This window comes from Lycium barbarum, chromosome 2 (genome assembly GCF_019175385.1).
Source record: "Lycium barbarum isolate Lr01 chromosome 2, ASM1917538v2, whole genome shotgun sequence".
In the NCBI taxonomy this organism is placed as follows: Eukaryota; Viridiplantae; Streptophyta; class Magnoliopsida; order Solanales; family Solanaceae; genus Lycium; species Lycium barbarum.
The window spans coordinates 14,784,751-14,799,196 of record NC_083338.1 but is presented as its reverse complement, the minus strand read 5'-3'; the positions used below and the strand labels follow the sequence as shown (position 1 = coordinate 14,799,196).

Below are 14,446 nucleotides of genomic sequence, written 5' to 3'. Positions count from 1 at the left end.
TTATTTACTCTTAATTGGATTGAATCATTCAAATCCTCTACATGATCTTAAGGTCATTAAGATATTGTCCATTTGAAGATTTTATATATAAAAATTGACCTTCTTTTACGAGTACTCTCTGTCTATACAAAAAACAACCATCACCATCAACCACCTCTACCAAAGATCACCATCGCACAATGACATTCAAAATGATTTCCACTATATAACCACCACTATTGTTAGCAACCACCAGTACTAGTCACCACCATCGTAAGCCAGGTTCACATCCAATATAATTTATCAGCTCCACCACTTGTCAGCACGATCATCAACTGCCTCCATCGTCATTGTCCATTGCAACCTCCACTCCCGATCACTAGTTACACTTTAGCAAACCACCGACCATTTTTACCACAACCTCCACCGCAACCACCACCATTAATCACCTCCACCGCTCGCCACCATCTTCAAACCGCCATGGACCGATGACCACTACCATCAGTTATCACCACCGCTAATTTTGTTTAGCATGCTTCATCAACCAAATAATTTTTACAACATCATATTAATTAAGATTTCCTCTATAATATTTACGTTGCTAAAATATTTTAATTAGTTTTAGAATTAGATATTTTTTTAATGTTTGAATGAAGATAAGTTATTTTCATTCATATGTTGAGAAAATCCAATTGTTTTTATTATCCAATAATTCACTACCAAGAAAATAAGAATTAGTGATAGACAAATTATGTAGCTAAACTAAATTCGCCGCTAAATAAGATTGACAACAGATTAATTAGCGACTGATTATCAAAAAACTCTATTAGCTACGAATAATTTAGTGACAAAGTTCGTAGCTAATTCTAATTTTTTGTGGTGTTTAAATTTAAAAACATCTTAATAACCAGATACAATATATTTTGACTCAAACATCTTAATATTAATCTTAATAAATATTAATCAGTCCATAACTAATTGACACTACAAAATGAGTTTATTAACTTTCCTAAGAGGGCTACAAATAAACGAAGCATAGAAAATAAATTAAAGCTATGCCCACTCTCTACCGTCTCTAGTGGTTTCTCTTTCCGTCATGAATTGTTGGAAATTTCTTCATAGGAACATTCATAATTTCCGTATGTAGTAGACAACCTTTAATTTGTGGCACTTTTAAATTGTTCCCGACCGAATCTTTAAACTTATAAAACATTCCCCGCCCTTCCTTCTCTTACTGTCGCGTCGCGTGTAGGCGAATTTAGAATTTTAGATTTATGCATTCAATTTTTAAATTCATTAAATTATTTATGCAATTTTATATTGCGCTAAAACGGTTTGAAGATACTCCTAACATTGTTAAGTTCACAAATAACTTCCATAAGGGGTGGTCTTGATTTTTTAGCCCCCCTTAACAAAAATTTAAAAACAGCCTCCGCTTCAGAAAATTAGCTAGACAAAGCTTTTGTGCTCATCGAACATAAGTTGTGGGCATAAATTAGTGTGGCCTAAAGGCAAAAGTTCAAGATATTTGAAAAAGTGAACCTGCTCAATTGACCACAAGTTCTGCCTTATAGGTAAAAGCTAGAACTTATGCCTGATGGGCAACAGAGGCGAAACTATTGTTGCCCGTCGGTCATAATTAGTTGTGAACATAAATTAGTTTTGCGTATAAGGCAGAAGTTCACGATATTTCAAGACGTTGAACCTACTCAATTAACCAAAGGTCCTGCCTTATAGGCAAAAGCTATAACTTATGCCGGATGGGCGACAAAAAATCTTCCTAGCAATTTTTTTCAAGTTAAGGTCATTTTTTTAAAAAATTTTATTAATCAGGGACAAAAACTCAAGAACGGACACTTTTAAGGACACCATGCGTCATTTCGTGCTCTTAATGTGGTGTAATATTGTCCACTTTAGGTCAAGTCCGCACAGTTTTTTTCAAAAATCTCACACCATTAAAAGTATTCAACGTCTTTCAAGTAATTTACTTTTTTTTTAAACTACTAATATGGAACTTTATTTACACACCCAACATTTTAGTGGACGTTATACATAAAGTAGTGAGTTCAAATGATGCTCAGGTGTCCTATATATAAAGTCCTTGCCCCAAGTAACATTCTTCAAACCACCTCGCATATCTCCATTGCATAGCTTAAACTAAAAAAGCACACAACAATTAGTTACCAAAAAGAAGGATCAAGTTAAGTGATTATTGAAATGTCTTCTAGGGATGTTGAACCACTTGTTGTTGCACGAGTGATAGGAGAAGTAGTAGACAGTTTCAGTCCAAGTGTGAAAATGAATGTCATATACAATGGAAGCAAGCAAGTGTATAATGGACATGAGCTCATGCCGGCTGTCATTGCTGCTAACCCTCGTGTGGAAATTGGTGGTGAAGACATGAGATCTGCTTACACACTCGTATGTCTCTATACCTATATACGTACTTTTTCCGTTCTAATTTATATGATACTTTTCATTTTTTGAGATTCAAACTACAGAACTTTGAACAACATTTTAAAATGCATTTTTTCATCATATTGACATGAGAAAAATTGCAATTTATAGTACTTTTTGTATAGCTTTTGAATATCTAAAATATTGAGTTTATCTAGTTTAGTTTCAAACATTAAGCAAATTGACTCTCGAAAAGTAAAAGGTGCTACATAAATTGGGATGAAGGGAGTAGTACAATTGTGTTACTCTGTCTAATTTTCAGATTATCTCTACTATTCCTTTTTCTGAACTTCAAAATTCTGACTATATTTTTGTCTTTATTTTCTTTGGAAAAGATCATGACCGACCCAGATGTTCCAGGGCCTAGTGACCCTTACTTGAGGGAACACCTCCACTGGTAATTATATTACGCTACTATTCACTGTTGAAAAGCATAACATGATATTACTACAACTAAAATTATCTTGTCAGAGTACTATATGACATTCACGTCAATATAATGGGCTTTAAACATTGGTTTTGCTTTTCCAGGATTGTGACAGATATCCCTGGTTCTACTGATGTCTCTTTCGGTAAGCAAATTGACTCTTTGGTTATCATAGTAGCTTGCAAAAATAAGTAGTAGTACTAGTTATATGGGCAAATTGTGCTGAGATGTGTCCGTGTGTGTGTTAAGATCAACAAATTGTGGAATTATTTGAAGAAATCAAAGCTAGGGTTTGATACATATATAGAGAGAGAAAGTGGTAAATATAAACTACCTTCCTTTTATTTCTTTCAACTAAGTCAACTATACAAGTACATAGTCTTTTATATTGAGGGTAGAAATATAAAAGGCTAACTGCTAAAACTAATACATCCGGGTACAATCGGGGAAATACAAATAATGTAAAAATGGGCTGGGCCCAATACAAGAAAATGGATCTAAGTAACTCCAACACATCTCTCATGTAAAACCTATTTTATTAGAAAAAGCACAATTTTATTTACTTAATTATGTCTTCAAAATATGTCGGTCGTGTGCGAGCCTAATTTTTTCATGAAACAAGCACGTCATTTTTCATAATTAGTGATGATGAGACTATGATCTAAGGACTAATCTCTGTTCTTATATCACGTTGAACCGTGCGTCCAACTAATCTTAAAGTCTTCGGATGTTGTAGTCAAAGAGAATATCCTTTTATTTACTTAATTATATCTTCAGCGAATCTGACATGTAGAAATTCAAATTAAACAGGAAAAGAGATAGTGAGCTACGAGAGTCCAAAGCCAGTAATCGGGATTCACCGATATGTGTTCCTATTGTACAAGCAAAATAGAGGAAGGCAAACAGTGAAACCTCCATCAACAAGGGACCATTTCAACACTCGAAGGTTTACTGCAGAGAATGGATTGGGTTCCCCTGTTGCCGCTGTCTACTTTAATGCCCAGAGAGAAACTGCTGCCAGAAGAAGATGAACCATGCAACTCCATCAACCAAAAAAATATATGCAAATTAAATAAGTTGATCTAAATTAAATAAGGTCCGCATTATGCAGAGTGACACCTAATTACACTGTAGGACCAGTAGTGTATGCAGAATTTTTCTTAAGCAGTGTCATAATATTGTACTAATAACCAGAAAACTCGTTAAGAGTGTCATCGTCATGCATCATACAGACTGTGAGCTCTCCACTGTGGTGCGTTGGCCATTTGTTTGTGGTATCTACCTGGTCTTTCATGTTACCTGTTTAATTTTGACTCTCCTTTGGTCTTACTATATAATGTAGAGGCCAGAGGGTCGTCTAGTTTGATGTATTGGAATATTATCAGTATTAATAAGATATGTATGATTATCATTTAATTATACTGCAATTTTCATGAATTGTGAATTTTCAAGAACACGCCTCAATAACGTAACATTAATAAGTGATCTAAATAAGGTCTGCACTATGCAGAGTGACACCTTATGTTGTAGGACTATATATGAGGGAGTGACTCCAACATATGAGGAGCATAAAGCTTTGTAACATGTGGACAAACATATAAAGTACAACTCTGTACTTAATGAGATCTCCACCAATTAGGTTGCAGTCCATTTGTCTGTGGTATCTGGTTTTCGTCTTTCATGTTACCCGTTTTAATTTTGACTCTCCTTTGGTCCTATATGATGTAGAGGTTCGTCTAGTTTGATGTATTAGATAAAATTGACGGAGTATGAGTATTAAATTCAGTATTCCTAATACATGTATGAGTTTCAATCCCCATATTAATAGTTCTTGCTTACTACTTATACTACAATTCACGAATTATTTTACATTAATTTAAAGAGGAACAACACACATTAACATTATGTACAAATATAAGAGCACGTACACGACAAAAACTACTAAGGAAGGTAAAGAACGGAAAACTAAAGAATACACGTTTTTTACATAAAACTACTATATTGGCTTAAGGTATAAAAACTATTACCCACACCCCTGTGGGACTTTAACTTAACTCCTATATTAAATCGAATGAGCCAAACCAACACGATTACAATGTAGGCCGGGAGAAGTGCACAAATAGCCGATTTCAAGACCACGTTTAAGACATAGCCGACAGTTCTAAATTTTGCAAGATGCATGAGTCTGAATTTCAAACATACGCGTGTCTGAAGTTAGGCTTGACAATCCCAAACTTAATTTCAACATTTTTGTCTGAAATTTGAAATTTGGCCAGGCAGTTTAAGAATAAAGTTAATTATTCACATGGATTAGGATCGTGAAATGCCACATAAATTTTATGATTAATCAATACTATATAGGATAGAAATCCCCACAGAGTTACATGCTCCAGCGGATATCATTCAAATTGTGAGTATAAATTTGGAGCAATTGATCAGCTTGTGCATCACATAATATTTTGGCTATCATTGTTGTTGAGTATTGTCGGGCACAATAGTCGGGCACAACTTGAATTTTATTATTGCAAAGTAAGGACCAGCTTCAGTCTTACAATTTCTTACACTAATTTTTTTTTCCTTGCACTCACTCTAGCAACTCTCTTTGTTTCTCTCTACTATTTCTTACTAGCTCTCACACTTCTCACTTCTCAATTCTCACTTGTAACTTTCTTGCTTGCTTACAACTCAAATGACCACCTCTATTTATAGGTGGAGATGAAATGATCTAGTGAGAGAGATATTTATAATTTTCTCTAGAATATTCCTAAATATTTTTTTCTAGAATCACTCTAGAATGAGAATTCTAGAGTGCTCCTCCCTATTCTCTACAACTCCTTGATTATTCTAGATTCTTCATGAAATATCTTAGATATTAATTATGTTGGTGATGAATTCTTAACAATTGCCGTGGAGAATTAATATATCCGCAACAGTTTGATCGAGCTGTGTTTCACCAATCGCCACTGTCGTAGTGAAATTTTATGTAGATGGACTACAATTCTGATTCTTTAAATCTTTACGCCTGTTAGGGCATGTAATCTATCTTTATTTAATGATAGCAACGCACCCATATTTTCTTGTATTGGTGAGGCGCTAGATCAACTAACTTAATAATTAGTCAGTAGAAAGCCATTGTATTTGTACTTAATATTTGAGCTTGAAACTAGAGAAAATTAACCAAGTTAATTTGTTTTATTCATACTCATATATATGACACTACAAACTCTTTCCTGACCTTGCTCAGTTGCAGATCAGAGGGACGACAACATCAGCATAAAGAGCAATGCAAACAACAACAAAATAAAAGATAAAAGGGACAACGTTAATTTATTGTTACGATACTATTTTATTTTCCCATGCAGCGGCTGTGAACTGGCTGGCACTGACCGTAAACTCAATTTGCTGCAAACAAAATAAGAGTCGGTGAGTAAATCGTCATAATGCAATATAACTTGAGTCAAATAACAAACTTGCTCTTATTTCATCTCATTGGATTCATTCAAGGACGGCTTAACAAAATTAGTGGTCTAAAGCTAAATTTCAATAAGAGACCTTAAAATTAACACTAACCAGCACAAGAGAGGGGAGGGAGGTTGCACTGAGAGGGAATTTGAGCAGAGATGCGCATAGTGTTGCACATGCAGTCGTGATCAATTGACTGCAGTGCAGCACAACACTCCGCGCTAGCAGTGGGTGCCCCTGGCACCACGAACGGGGCACACACGTTCAGGTTCGTAAGTGATGTTGAGCATGTGTTCGACTGACACTCAATCACTCGGCTTTGAAGCACGATCACCAGAAGGCCGAAAAGGAATAGTGAAACAACTGATGACTTTGTAGCTGCCATGGTCGAATATATAGTTCTTTCTTACTTACAAATATTTTGTCAAAAGAAATTGAAAGTAGCTGATGATTTGGTTTTACTTGTGCCAAGGGAGAAGTATTTATAGTTGCGGAACAAAGAGTTAAGCAGAAACGTATTTGCAAGATGAGACCCTTTGTGTGAACGACCTAATTGAAGCTATTGGTGGACTGGTGGTCAGCTTTCTTGCATTTTTTCACCACACTTCTGTAATTGAGCCATAATATAGTACACCATTTGTTCCAAGTTGTTATCTGGTTGGGGAGTTAGTGCTTTTTTTCATTAACTGGAATTTAATTTGGGGAAATTTCAGAAATATACAATTTGGTCATTTACATTGCAAAAAAAATTGCCCAAAACTTACATTGCAAAGCTTTAGCCCAAAACACTTTTATACAATGTTATACACTTATATACAAAAGACAGATACATTATGTATATAGGTGTTTGAAGGTGTATAATGTGGATGTATAATGTGTAGGTATATCCACTAAAAAATATAATTATATAATATTATACACGAAAATACGCATGTATACACATTTACACACAATTATACAAATATTGTGAAATTATACACATTTATACCCACTTATACAATTTTATACACAATTATACAGTATTGTATAAGTGGGTATAAACATAGATCTTTACTAATTTTAAATAAGAATAACACTTTTATACAAGACAAATACATTATGTATATAAGCGTATAAAAATATATAGTAGTGTATAAGACGTGTGTATATGGGTGTATACACACCTCTTATACACTATTATACAATATTATGTACACACATGTGCTCGTTGAAATTAAATTTTGGATTTTACTGATAGTTACTCTAATATGTTTAATTGAATATAAGCTAAAGATCTTATTAACTCCAAAAAATCCATATACAAAAGCAGAAAAGAGATTGATGTTACTGGCAGCAATCTGATTTCTCGAAGTAGTTTTAGAGAGAAACTCCTGTGCCATGTAAATTCTGTCTTGCGATTTTTTTTATTTTTTTTTTTTACTGAGATGGGGTTCGAACCCACAACCTCGGGGTGTTAGGCGGGGTTAAAACTTAAAGACCACCAATTTGAAGGGCAAAAATTAAAGACCACCCCAAATAAAGGGCAATTTGCGCAATAAAAAAAAAAGAATTTTGATAGCATTGTTACCCTAATTAACATACAGTGTAATTATTCCATTTAATTCGTGGCTTTGTTTGAGACACTTGCTAAAAAGATAGAATTGATAAAGGAAGTACAAAAACTTACTAAGACAATGCACTCAATATTACGGAATCGAAGAGAAGCATTTAAAGGCATAGAGTGATAGAGGTCAATGTGTTCTGTTTTATATATATAGCTAGGGAGTTCCCTTGGAATTTTAATCATAATCTAAGATTTCTTACATTAATGTACCACTTATTTCATGAATTAATCTAAAGGACCAAAAATTGGAGAAGACTTGAATACTAATTAGCTTTGGATTCAGATGCAATAATAGTAGCAATTAACTGGAGTTGTAACTGTTAAAAAAAAATAAAAAAAAAATAAGGGAATTCAAATAATATAGACAAACTAGAAAAGAAAAAAATTAAGCTAAAACACGATTAACTATTAGTGTACCATTTAGTGATTATTGCTCAACAGGTAAATGCACCTCCGTCTTATAAGCTGTAAAAAAGAAAAACGAAACCACTATTCACGTCTAGGGGTTATGTCATGCCATGCCCCCAAAAACAAATGAGTGCGTGATCAATACTCGATACCTGTAATTTTGACCTAGCAAATCATCTATCTATTCCCCATATAACTAAGGTATGCTCAATATCGTCAACATGACAAATGAAATATCGTCTAAAACAAATAACATAAACAATTGTGCTCATTGATCTCCTCGGCTAATAGAAATATAATTTCATTCAAGAATGGCATATGATACCTCATTATTACAATTCAGAAAATACTGAGATGCAACCTAGTTATGCAAAAGTTGAAAATAGGATGGGCTAGCATCAAATCATAAGGTGAACCTCACCAAAATAAAGTAATTGAAAGACGACAATCCTAACTTGTTGTGTCCATCGCGTGAAGTACCTATTTGTAAAAAGATAAAATAATTTAACGTGTATAATGATACTCAATATGTATCATAAACCTCCCTAGTTACTAGTATGTGATTCACATAAAACTTTTACCCTTTCATGATTGTCCAACCTAAGAGCATTAGAGGAGTTTTAAGGCGATTTCTAGTTTTGCCATTTGAAAGGTTGTTTAATTTGAATGTCACAAGCAAATTAAAAGATTTAATAGTGTGAAATTGAAATGTCCAATTTTCAGCTAAATTTTGTAATATTCCAAATCAAAGTTATTATAATGGCATGCCCAATCTTTCCCTTTTCTCCGTTTTGATTAATGGACGTAGATATTTTGTTCTTTTTCCCCCTTTTTCCTTCCTCTTAACTCTTTTTTTCTCATAAATGTTTCTTTTCCTTTTCCACTTGTCCTGATCTTCTTTTCTTTTTTCTTCTTCTTGTGCAAAGTGAGTTGCTCGATAAAAAGAGAAAGAGAAAGGGGAAATTACTATCAAATATCATTTGATCATCTAGAGTTTACAAAATATGTATACAGTGTACAGGTAATGTATATTTCGGTCATACTTGGTAATCTAGTCGGCCGAAGGATATATTTACGTAAGTTTCCCAAGAAAAAAATGGAAAAGGCAGACAAAAGAAAAGAGAGAAAAAAACATATCATAAGAGATCAATAGGTACTTTTCAAGCTAAACAAAATCTATTAATCATATCAAGACAAACAGAATTGTTTTACAAACTTTTCAAAAGCTTTGGCAGACTAAGCTATACAAAATTTAGTCCAGGGAGTATAATGCCTACTTCAAAATTTTGACAATTTGCACTTAAACTCCCCCCAAAAAAAAGTAAAAAATAGAAGAAAAGAAGATGAACAAACATTAGGGGCAATTTAATTTATACAAGAAATTAATTAGATCCTTGGGCTTGCGGAGGTGTTGTTTTTGGAATCTTGAGTTGCTGGAGCAGTCCAATAAGACTTGACTGCAAACAGAAGTTTCTCTCTTTCCATAGGCCCATCTTCATGATCCACAATTAGAGTTTCCCAATTCAGCCCATCTGCTATCTTCTTTACTTCCACCAATATATCTACATCCTCTCGGATGATTACACTTCCTTCTGGCCTTAATATCCTATCCATTTCTAGTAATATGTCCTCCATTTCACATCTATAAATTGGCAAGTATGGAAACAAACAATAAGTAAAATAACAAGGCCATCATCGGAAATAAGACAGGAAAGTTATCAATATGTACAGTTCAAACATCTAGTTTACCAAAGATCGCCAAACTATACACTGTCTATATACTTCGGCTATATATATAAACTACACTCTACATATACATTGTGTACATATTTTGTCAACTAGATAGCCGAATAGTATTTGGCTATAATTTTCCCAACAAGATATACTTGCTCTTCCGAATTTATGTGACGTTCTCTTTAGTTAGTCCCTAAAAGAATGATATTTTTATATCTTTAGTAACAATTTAAAAACTTCCCATTATGATTTATAGCTTCAGAAATCTTTATTGCCCGTTTTAGACCACATATTTAAAAAAAAAAAATCTTTTCCTCTTAAACTACGTGTCCAGTCAAAACTTTCATATAAATTAGGACGGAGAGAGTAGTAGAATTTAAAAAAAAGGAGAAATAGAACTCACTTGTCTTTGTACATAGTAAATACTGAATCAGCATGAAGAAGATCATATGTTCTTGGGTAAGTTGACATGGCTTCACACCTGAGACAAAATTCAAGGTGAATACACATACACCAAAATCTTATTGAAGTACATGATCATCTAAAAGTTTAAACTGTTAGAAAGATCAAACTTTTTATTTAACTAATTATGTCGGAAAGTCTTATTGAAGTGTGTAACCATCTCATCTAAAAGTTCAAATATAGCACGCATATGGGACCAAATATGCCCTCAAAATATGTGTGTGGGACCAAATATGTTCTCCATATGGGGCCGGGTAAGTCTAGGTCTCTTAGATGATGACAAGTGTCAAATTCTGGTGCTAATTGTCTAATTAATAGCGTAGTTAGGTTAAGTGGAAACTGTTTAAAATAAAGGCATATTTGGATCAAGTATTTGATGGTAAGGGCATAAGTGGGCTTAAGCATTAATGGAGGACAAATCCTCTCAAGTTCGCATAGTACCAGCGCATATTTGAACCTTTTCCGTTGAAGTACTTATATCAGGGAAGGAGATAAGAGGAGAAGTTATTAAAGAACAGAGGAATTACCAGCTTTGATACGTTCCAACCAATCCTCTTTCATAAATGACACCAAGCGTGTTCACCTCAGCTTCAGCAGGAACAATATTCATCACCCAAACAGGGTCATCAACCCAACTAGCAGCAAAACCGCCTAGGTAAGCATTCATGTCTAAGAGATTTCTGTATCTCCCTGGTTGGTTGAGTTTGTTGTCCACGCTCTTGTAATAAGAAACTCTTTTCTGCCATAGCTGTGAATCCTTCTTGAAAGATTCAGCTGTGACGCCATTGACAGCTCCACTGCTGATCCGAGGTGGTATCGCGTGTAATCTTTTAGGCCATTTTTCCAATTGTCCGCCAGCCACATCTTCTTCACTTGATACTTCTGGCAAGGGAGTTACGCACGTTTCAAGCTCCGTGTACCTAAAAATAATGAATTCAACATGAAGCAAGATTAGAGCATCCTCATGTGTCAAAGATGCGAGTCTTAGTTCCTAGTTTATCTAAATCAGATGTGTCTGAGTTGCAGTCTTACCATACATAAGAGAGCTAAGCGTATTATAAAGTAATATTCCTATGGTGAGAGTCATTGTAGTGTCAAGTATAACTTGATAATCTCTCCTTTCCATTTATATCACGTTCTTTGCTTTTGAATTTATTCCAAAAAATGACGCTTCTTGAAAACTCTTTTAACTTATTTAAACTTTCCATTTTACCTTTAATGATATGTGTTTATCATCATAGAAATATCATGACATATATAAGACCATGGAATAAGGATACTTTGAGTATCTACCGAAGTTATCATTTTTCTCCTTAAACACCATGCCCCAATCAAAGACTGACATACAAAATGAAGCAGAGGACTAGTAGTTAAGGTATTAAATGTGAGGAGTTGCAAAGCACAAACCAGGCTCTATCAGGATCTTGGGCAGGACACATTAACTTCTTCTTTTGTTCTTTGCACTGAAAATGATTGTATGGTTTTTGCCATATTGCAATGTCATCCTTCTCAACAAACTTTTTCCAGCAGAGTTTCTTAGCTACCTCCTCAATTCTGGTTTGCTCACCATTAAGGTCCTCCCTGGTTCTTTCCCAGCCTTTGAAATATTTCCTCCACCGGATTGGTGGGCCAGAGAGTATCCAATATCCACCAGGTCTCAAGACTCTATCGACTTCCATTAAGTATGCGCCACCTGATCCGCCACACAGCACATGTAAAAAAAAATTTAGATTTATATGAAAGAATTGTTGAATAGTGTGACCATATCATTTAAGAGAACACACTTTTATTTACTTAATTGTACGCACCTTCCTGGTCCCACGGAATAAGGCAACGAGAGCAATGGGCCATGTCAAAAGCTCTGGATGGATAGGGAAGCCTCTTGGACGCGAGCACTCCAATCAGAGCAGGAACGCCTCGCTCAAGAGCAAATTGAACTTGCGCTTCGTGTGTATCCCTTGGCGCAAATGACATTGCTAGGATATCTCGCGACAAAAGATAAGCTCCCCAACTTGCCACCTACATAGATTATTGTAACCTCTTTAGAACAAATTTCTAAATGGAATCCTACAATTCATCTACCATAGAGAAAAATACTCCCTCCGTTTCAATTTGTTTGTTTTAGTTACTTTTGTATCTTGTGGTCTTAAACAAAAGATATGCATAATGTATCAAAATATCATTTGAGTCTTGTCATTTTAAATATGTCATGCAGGATGTTGGGTGTAAAGAGTTATTAAATATAAAAAGTGATCTTACTTTTTTAAACAGGTTAGAAAGAAAAATAAGACAAACAAATTAAAACGGAGGGAGTAGTACATTACCCCACAGCCTGTGTCAATGGCGGTCCTAATGGAACCATCTTTGAGATTGATCAACTTGTCAATGTCGTCAACATAGGCATCGGCACCATTAGGGAACATAGTCCCTCCACCAGGGAACCTAAACTTGTCTCCTTCTTTTCGGATCCAATTCTGGACGGCCTTCTCAACCGTCAATTCCTTGTGTGGCACATTGGCATACCATGCCAAATCCCTACTCTTGGGCCACTTGAACGGTTTCTTGTAACCGTGAGGCGCAGGGATACGACATTTCAACAATTGGCTCTTGTCAGGGCAATGCCTCTCCCTATAAATCAATCTATCCCTCTTGAATTTCAACGATCTTTGAGGGTCTTCACAGGGAGTATACTCGCTATACTTAATGTCACAAGGCGGGTAAACTTTGGCGCCATCATCAGGGCCTGTGCCTTCACCTTCATCGTCACCTTGGCTGGCACTGAAATCCACTTGTGTGGATGTCGAAGCCAAAGAATTATTGGAAACGGCGGTTGTGGAAGTGATTTTCAAGGGGATGCAAGGGATGGTAGCCGGGACATTAGAAACAGGGGAGGTGGAAATGGAGCCTCTACCGAATAGATACGCAACGGAGCAGAGGACCGTAATGGCTATAGCCAATGTATAAAGATTGATTCTTATCGTGTGAGGCGAAGAAGCGAAGTTAGGTCCATTGCGCTTGTAGGTCGGGCTATAGTATGGGGGTGTTTTAGGACCTGCCATGACACAAATAAATCAATTTCCTACTTACTCGTACAAAGCTCAATTAATGATTCAAAATTGCAATGTACGGTTTACTAAATGGAAGAGCTAAAGAAATCCAACTGAATGGCGTTTATAACACGGTGTTGTAGTTGGATCGGCATTGACAGAAGGTGGTAGGAGGAGAGAGACGTAGAGGCGGATCCAACAATTGAAGTTTCGTGGGTGCACCCACTACACTTTTTTTGTCACAATTGTTGGAACTAAGTGTGATATATGTAATTTTGAAATATATATATAGCTGGAGTGTCCGTAACAGTTGCTGAGGGTATTGCAAATCGACCAAGAGAAAGATGTGAAGAAGGAGGGGAGAGAGTGTTTTGTGGAGTTCTAAAAAATAGGAAAATTTGAGTCTAGTAATTGGACTATGCTAACTGCTCTGTCATATGCCATTCCTGGTATGGTTTGGATAGGAAATAATCTCAACCGTGGAAATGTTCATCATGATTTGCTTCAGTTAAATTAATGTATGCATTCGTTACAAACGTTGGTTGGATTAGGATACAATAATACGAGGTTTCGCTTTACCATTTCTTATCTACCTAACTAACTTTATTGGGAAAATGAGATAAAAGGGCTCTTTGAGAGTGCAATGAAGGATAAGGAATTTCCATTTCTTTTTTTCTTTTTTTTAATACAACCATTTAAATTATGAATAGATGGCTGAATTCTAATATTTAACAGCTTAGGGTAAAATATTAAGAGATCAAAACTTGTAATAAATCCAAAATCTCTACCAGTTTCCCCATTTTTTAACGCAGATTTTGACTTTTCTCTCTTCTCCTCTCCTCTCTATATTCTTCTTCCTTTGTTCGA

General features: G+C 35.2%; 3 protein-coding genes across 3 annotated transcripts; 1 reads left to right on the top strand and 2 right to left on the bottom strand.

The window, feature by feature from the left end:
• Positions 1-2,114: 2,114 nt before the first annotated feature.
• Positions 2,115-4,279, top strand: LOC132629351 (CEN-like protein 1). Its single transcript, XM_060345029.1, has 4 exons — positions 2,115-2,400; positions 2,772-2,833; positions 2,968-3,008; positions 3,674-4,279. Exons 1-4 carry the CDS (start codon positions 2,197-2,199, stop codon positions 3,892-3,894), a joined length of 528 nt encoding a protein of 175 aa, XP_060201012.1. The 5' UTR covers positions 2,115-2,196; the 3' UTR covers positions 3,895-4,279.
• Positions 4,280-6,027: 1,748 nt separating this feature from the next.
• LOC132629350 (protein 108-like) lies at positions 6,028-6,788 on the bottom strand. Its single transcript, XM_060345027.1, has 2 exons — positions 6,434-6,788; positions 6,028-6,265 (listed from the first exon to the last, which is right to left on the bottom strand). Exons 1-2 carry the CDS (start codon positions 6,708-6,710, stop codon positions 6,258-6,260), a joined length of 285 nt encoding a protein of 94 aa, XP_060201010.1. The 5' UTR covers positions 6,711-6,788; the 3' UTR covers positions 6,028-6,257.
• A 2,702-nt stretch (positions 6,789-9,490) lies between these two features.
• LOC132626242 (probable methyltransferase PMT16) lies at positions 9,491-13,820 on the bottom strand. Its single transcript, XM_060341051.1, has 6 exons — positions 12,857-13,820; positions 12,341-12,551; positions 11,940-12,225; positions 11,060-11,452; positions 10,474-10,551; positions 9,491-9,978 (listed from the first exon to the last, which is right to left on the bottom strand). The coding sequence occupies exons 1-6, from the start codon at positions 13,589-13,591 to the stop codon at positions 9,723-9,725; spliced, it is 1,959 nt and encodes a 652-aa protein (XP_060197034.1). The 5' UTR covers positions 13,592-13,820; the 3' UTR covers positions 9,491-9,722.
• Between the last annotated feature and the right edge of the window lie 626 nt (positions 13,821-14,446).

Bases quoted from the DNA above. Each gene is read 5' to 3' on its own strand.
- LOC132629351 (XM_060345029.1), top strand. From the start codon at position 2,197: ATGTCTTCTAGGGATGTTGAACCACTTGTTGTTGCACGAGTGATAGGA. The intron at 2,401-2,771 runs GTATGTCTCTAT...TCTTTGGAAAAG, and splicing joins TGAGATCTGCTTACACACTC to ATCATGACCGACCCAGATGT. The intron at 3,009-3,673 runs GTAAGCAAATTG...CAAATTAAACAG, and splicing joins TTCTACTGATGTCTCTTTCG to GAAAAGAGATAGTGAGCTAC.
- LOC132629350 (XM_060345027.1), bottom strand. From the start codon at position 6,710: ATGGCAGCTACAAAGTCATCAGTTGTTTCACTATTCCTTTTCGGCCTT.
- LOC132626242 (XM_060341051.1), bottom strand. From the start codon at position 13,591: ATGGCAGGTCCTAAAACACCCCCATACTATAGCCCGACCTACAAGCGC. The intron at 10,552-11,059 runs GTAATTCCTCTG...ATTTTGTCTCAG, and splicing joins GTTGGAACGTATCAAAGCTG to GTGTGAAGCCATGTCAACTT. The intron at 9,979-10,473 runs GTGAGTTCTATT...GCCAATTTATAG, and splicing joins TTTACTATGTACAAAGACAA to ATGTGAAATGGAGGACATAT.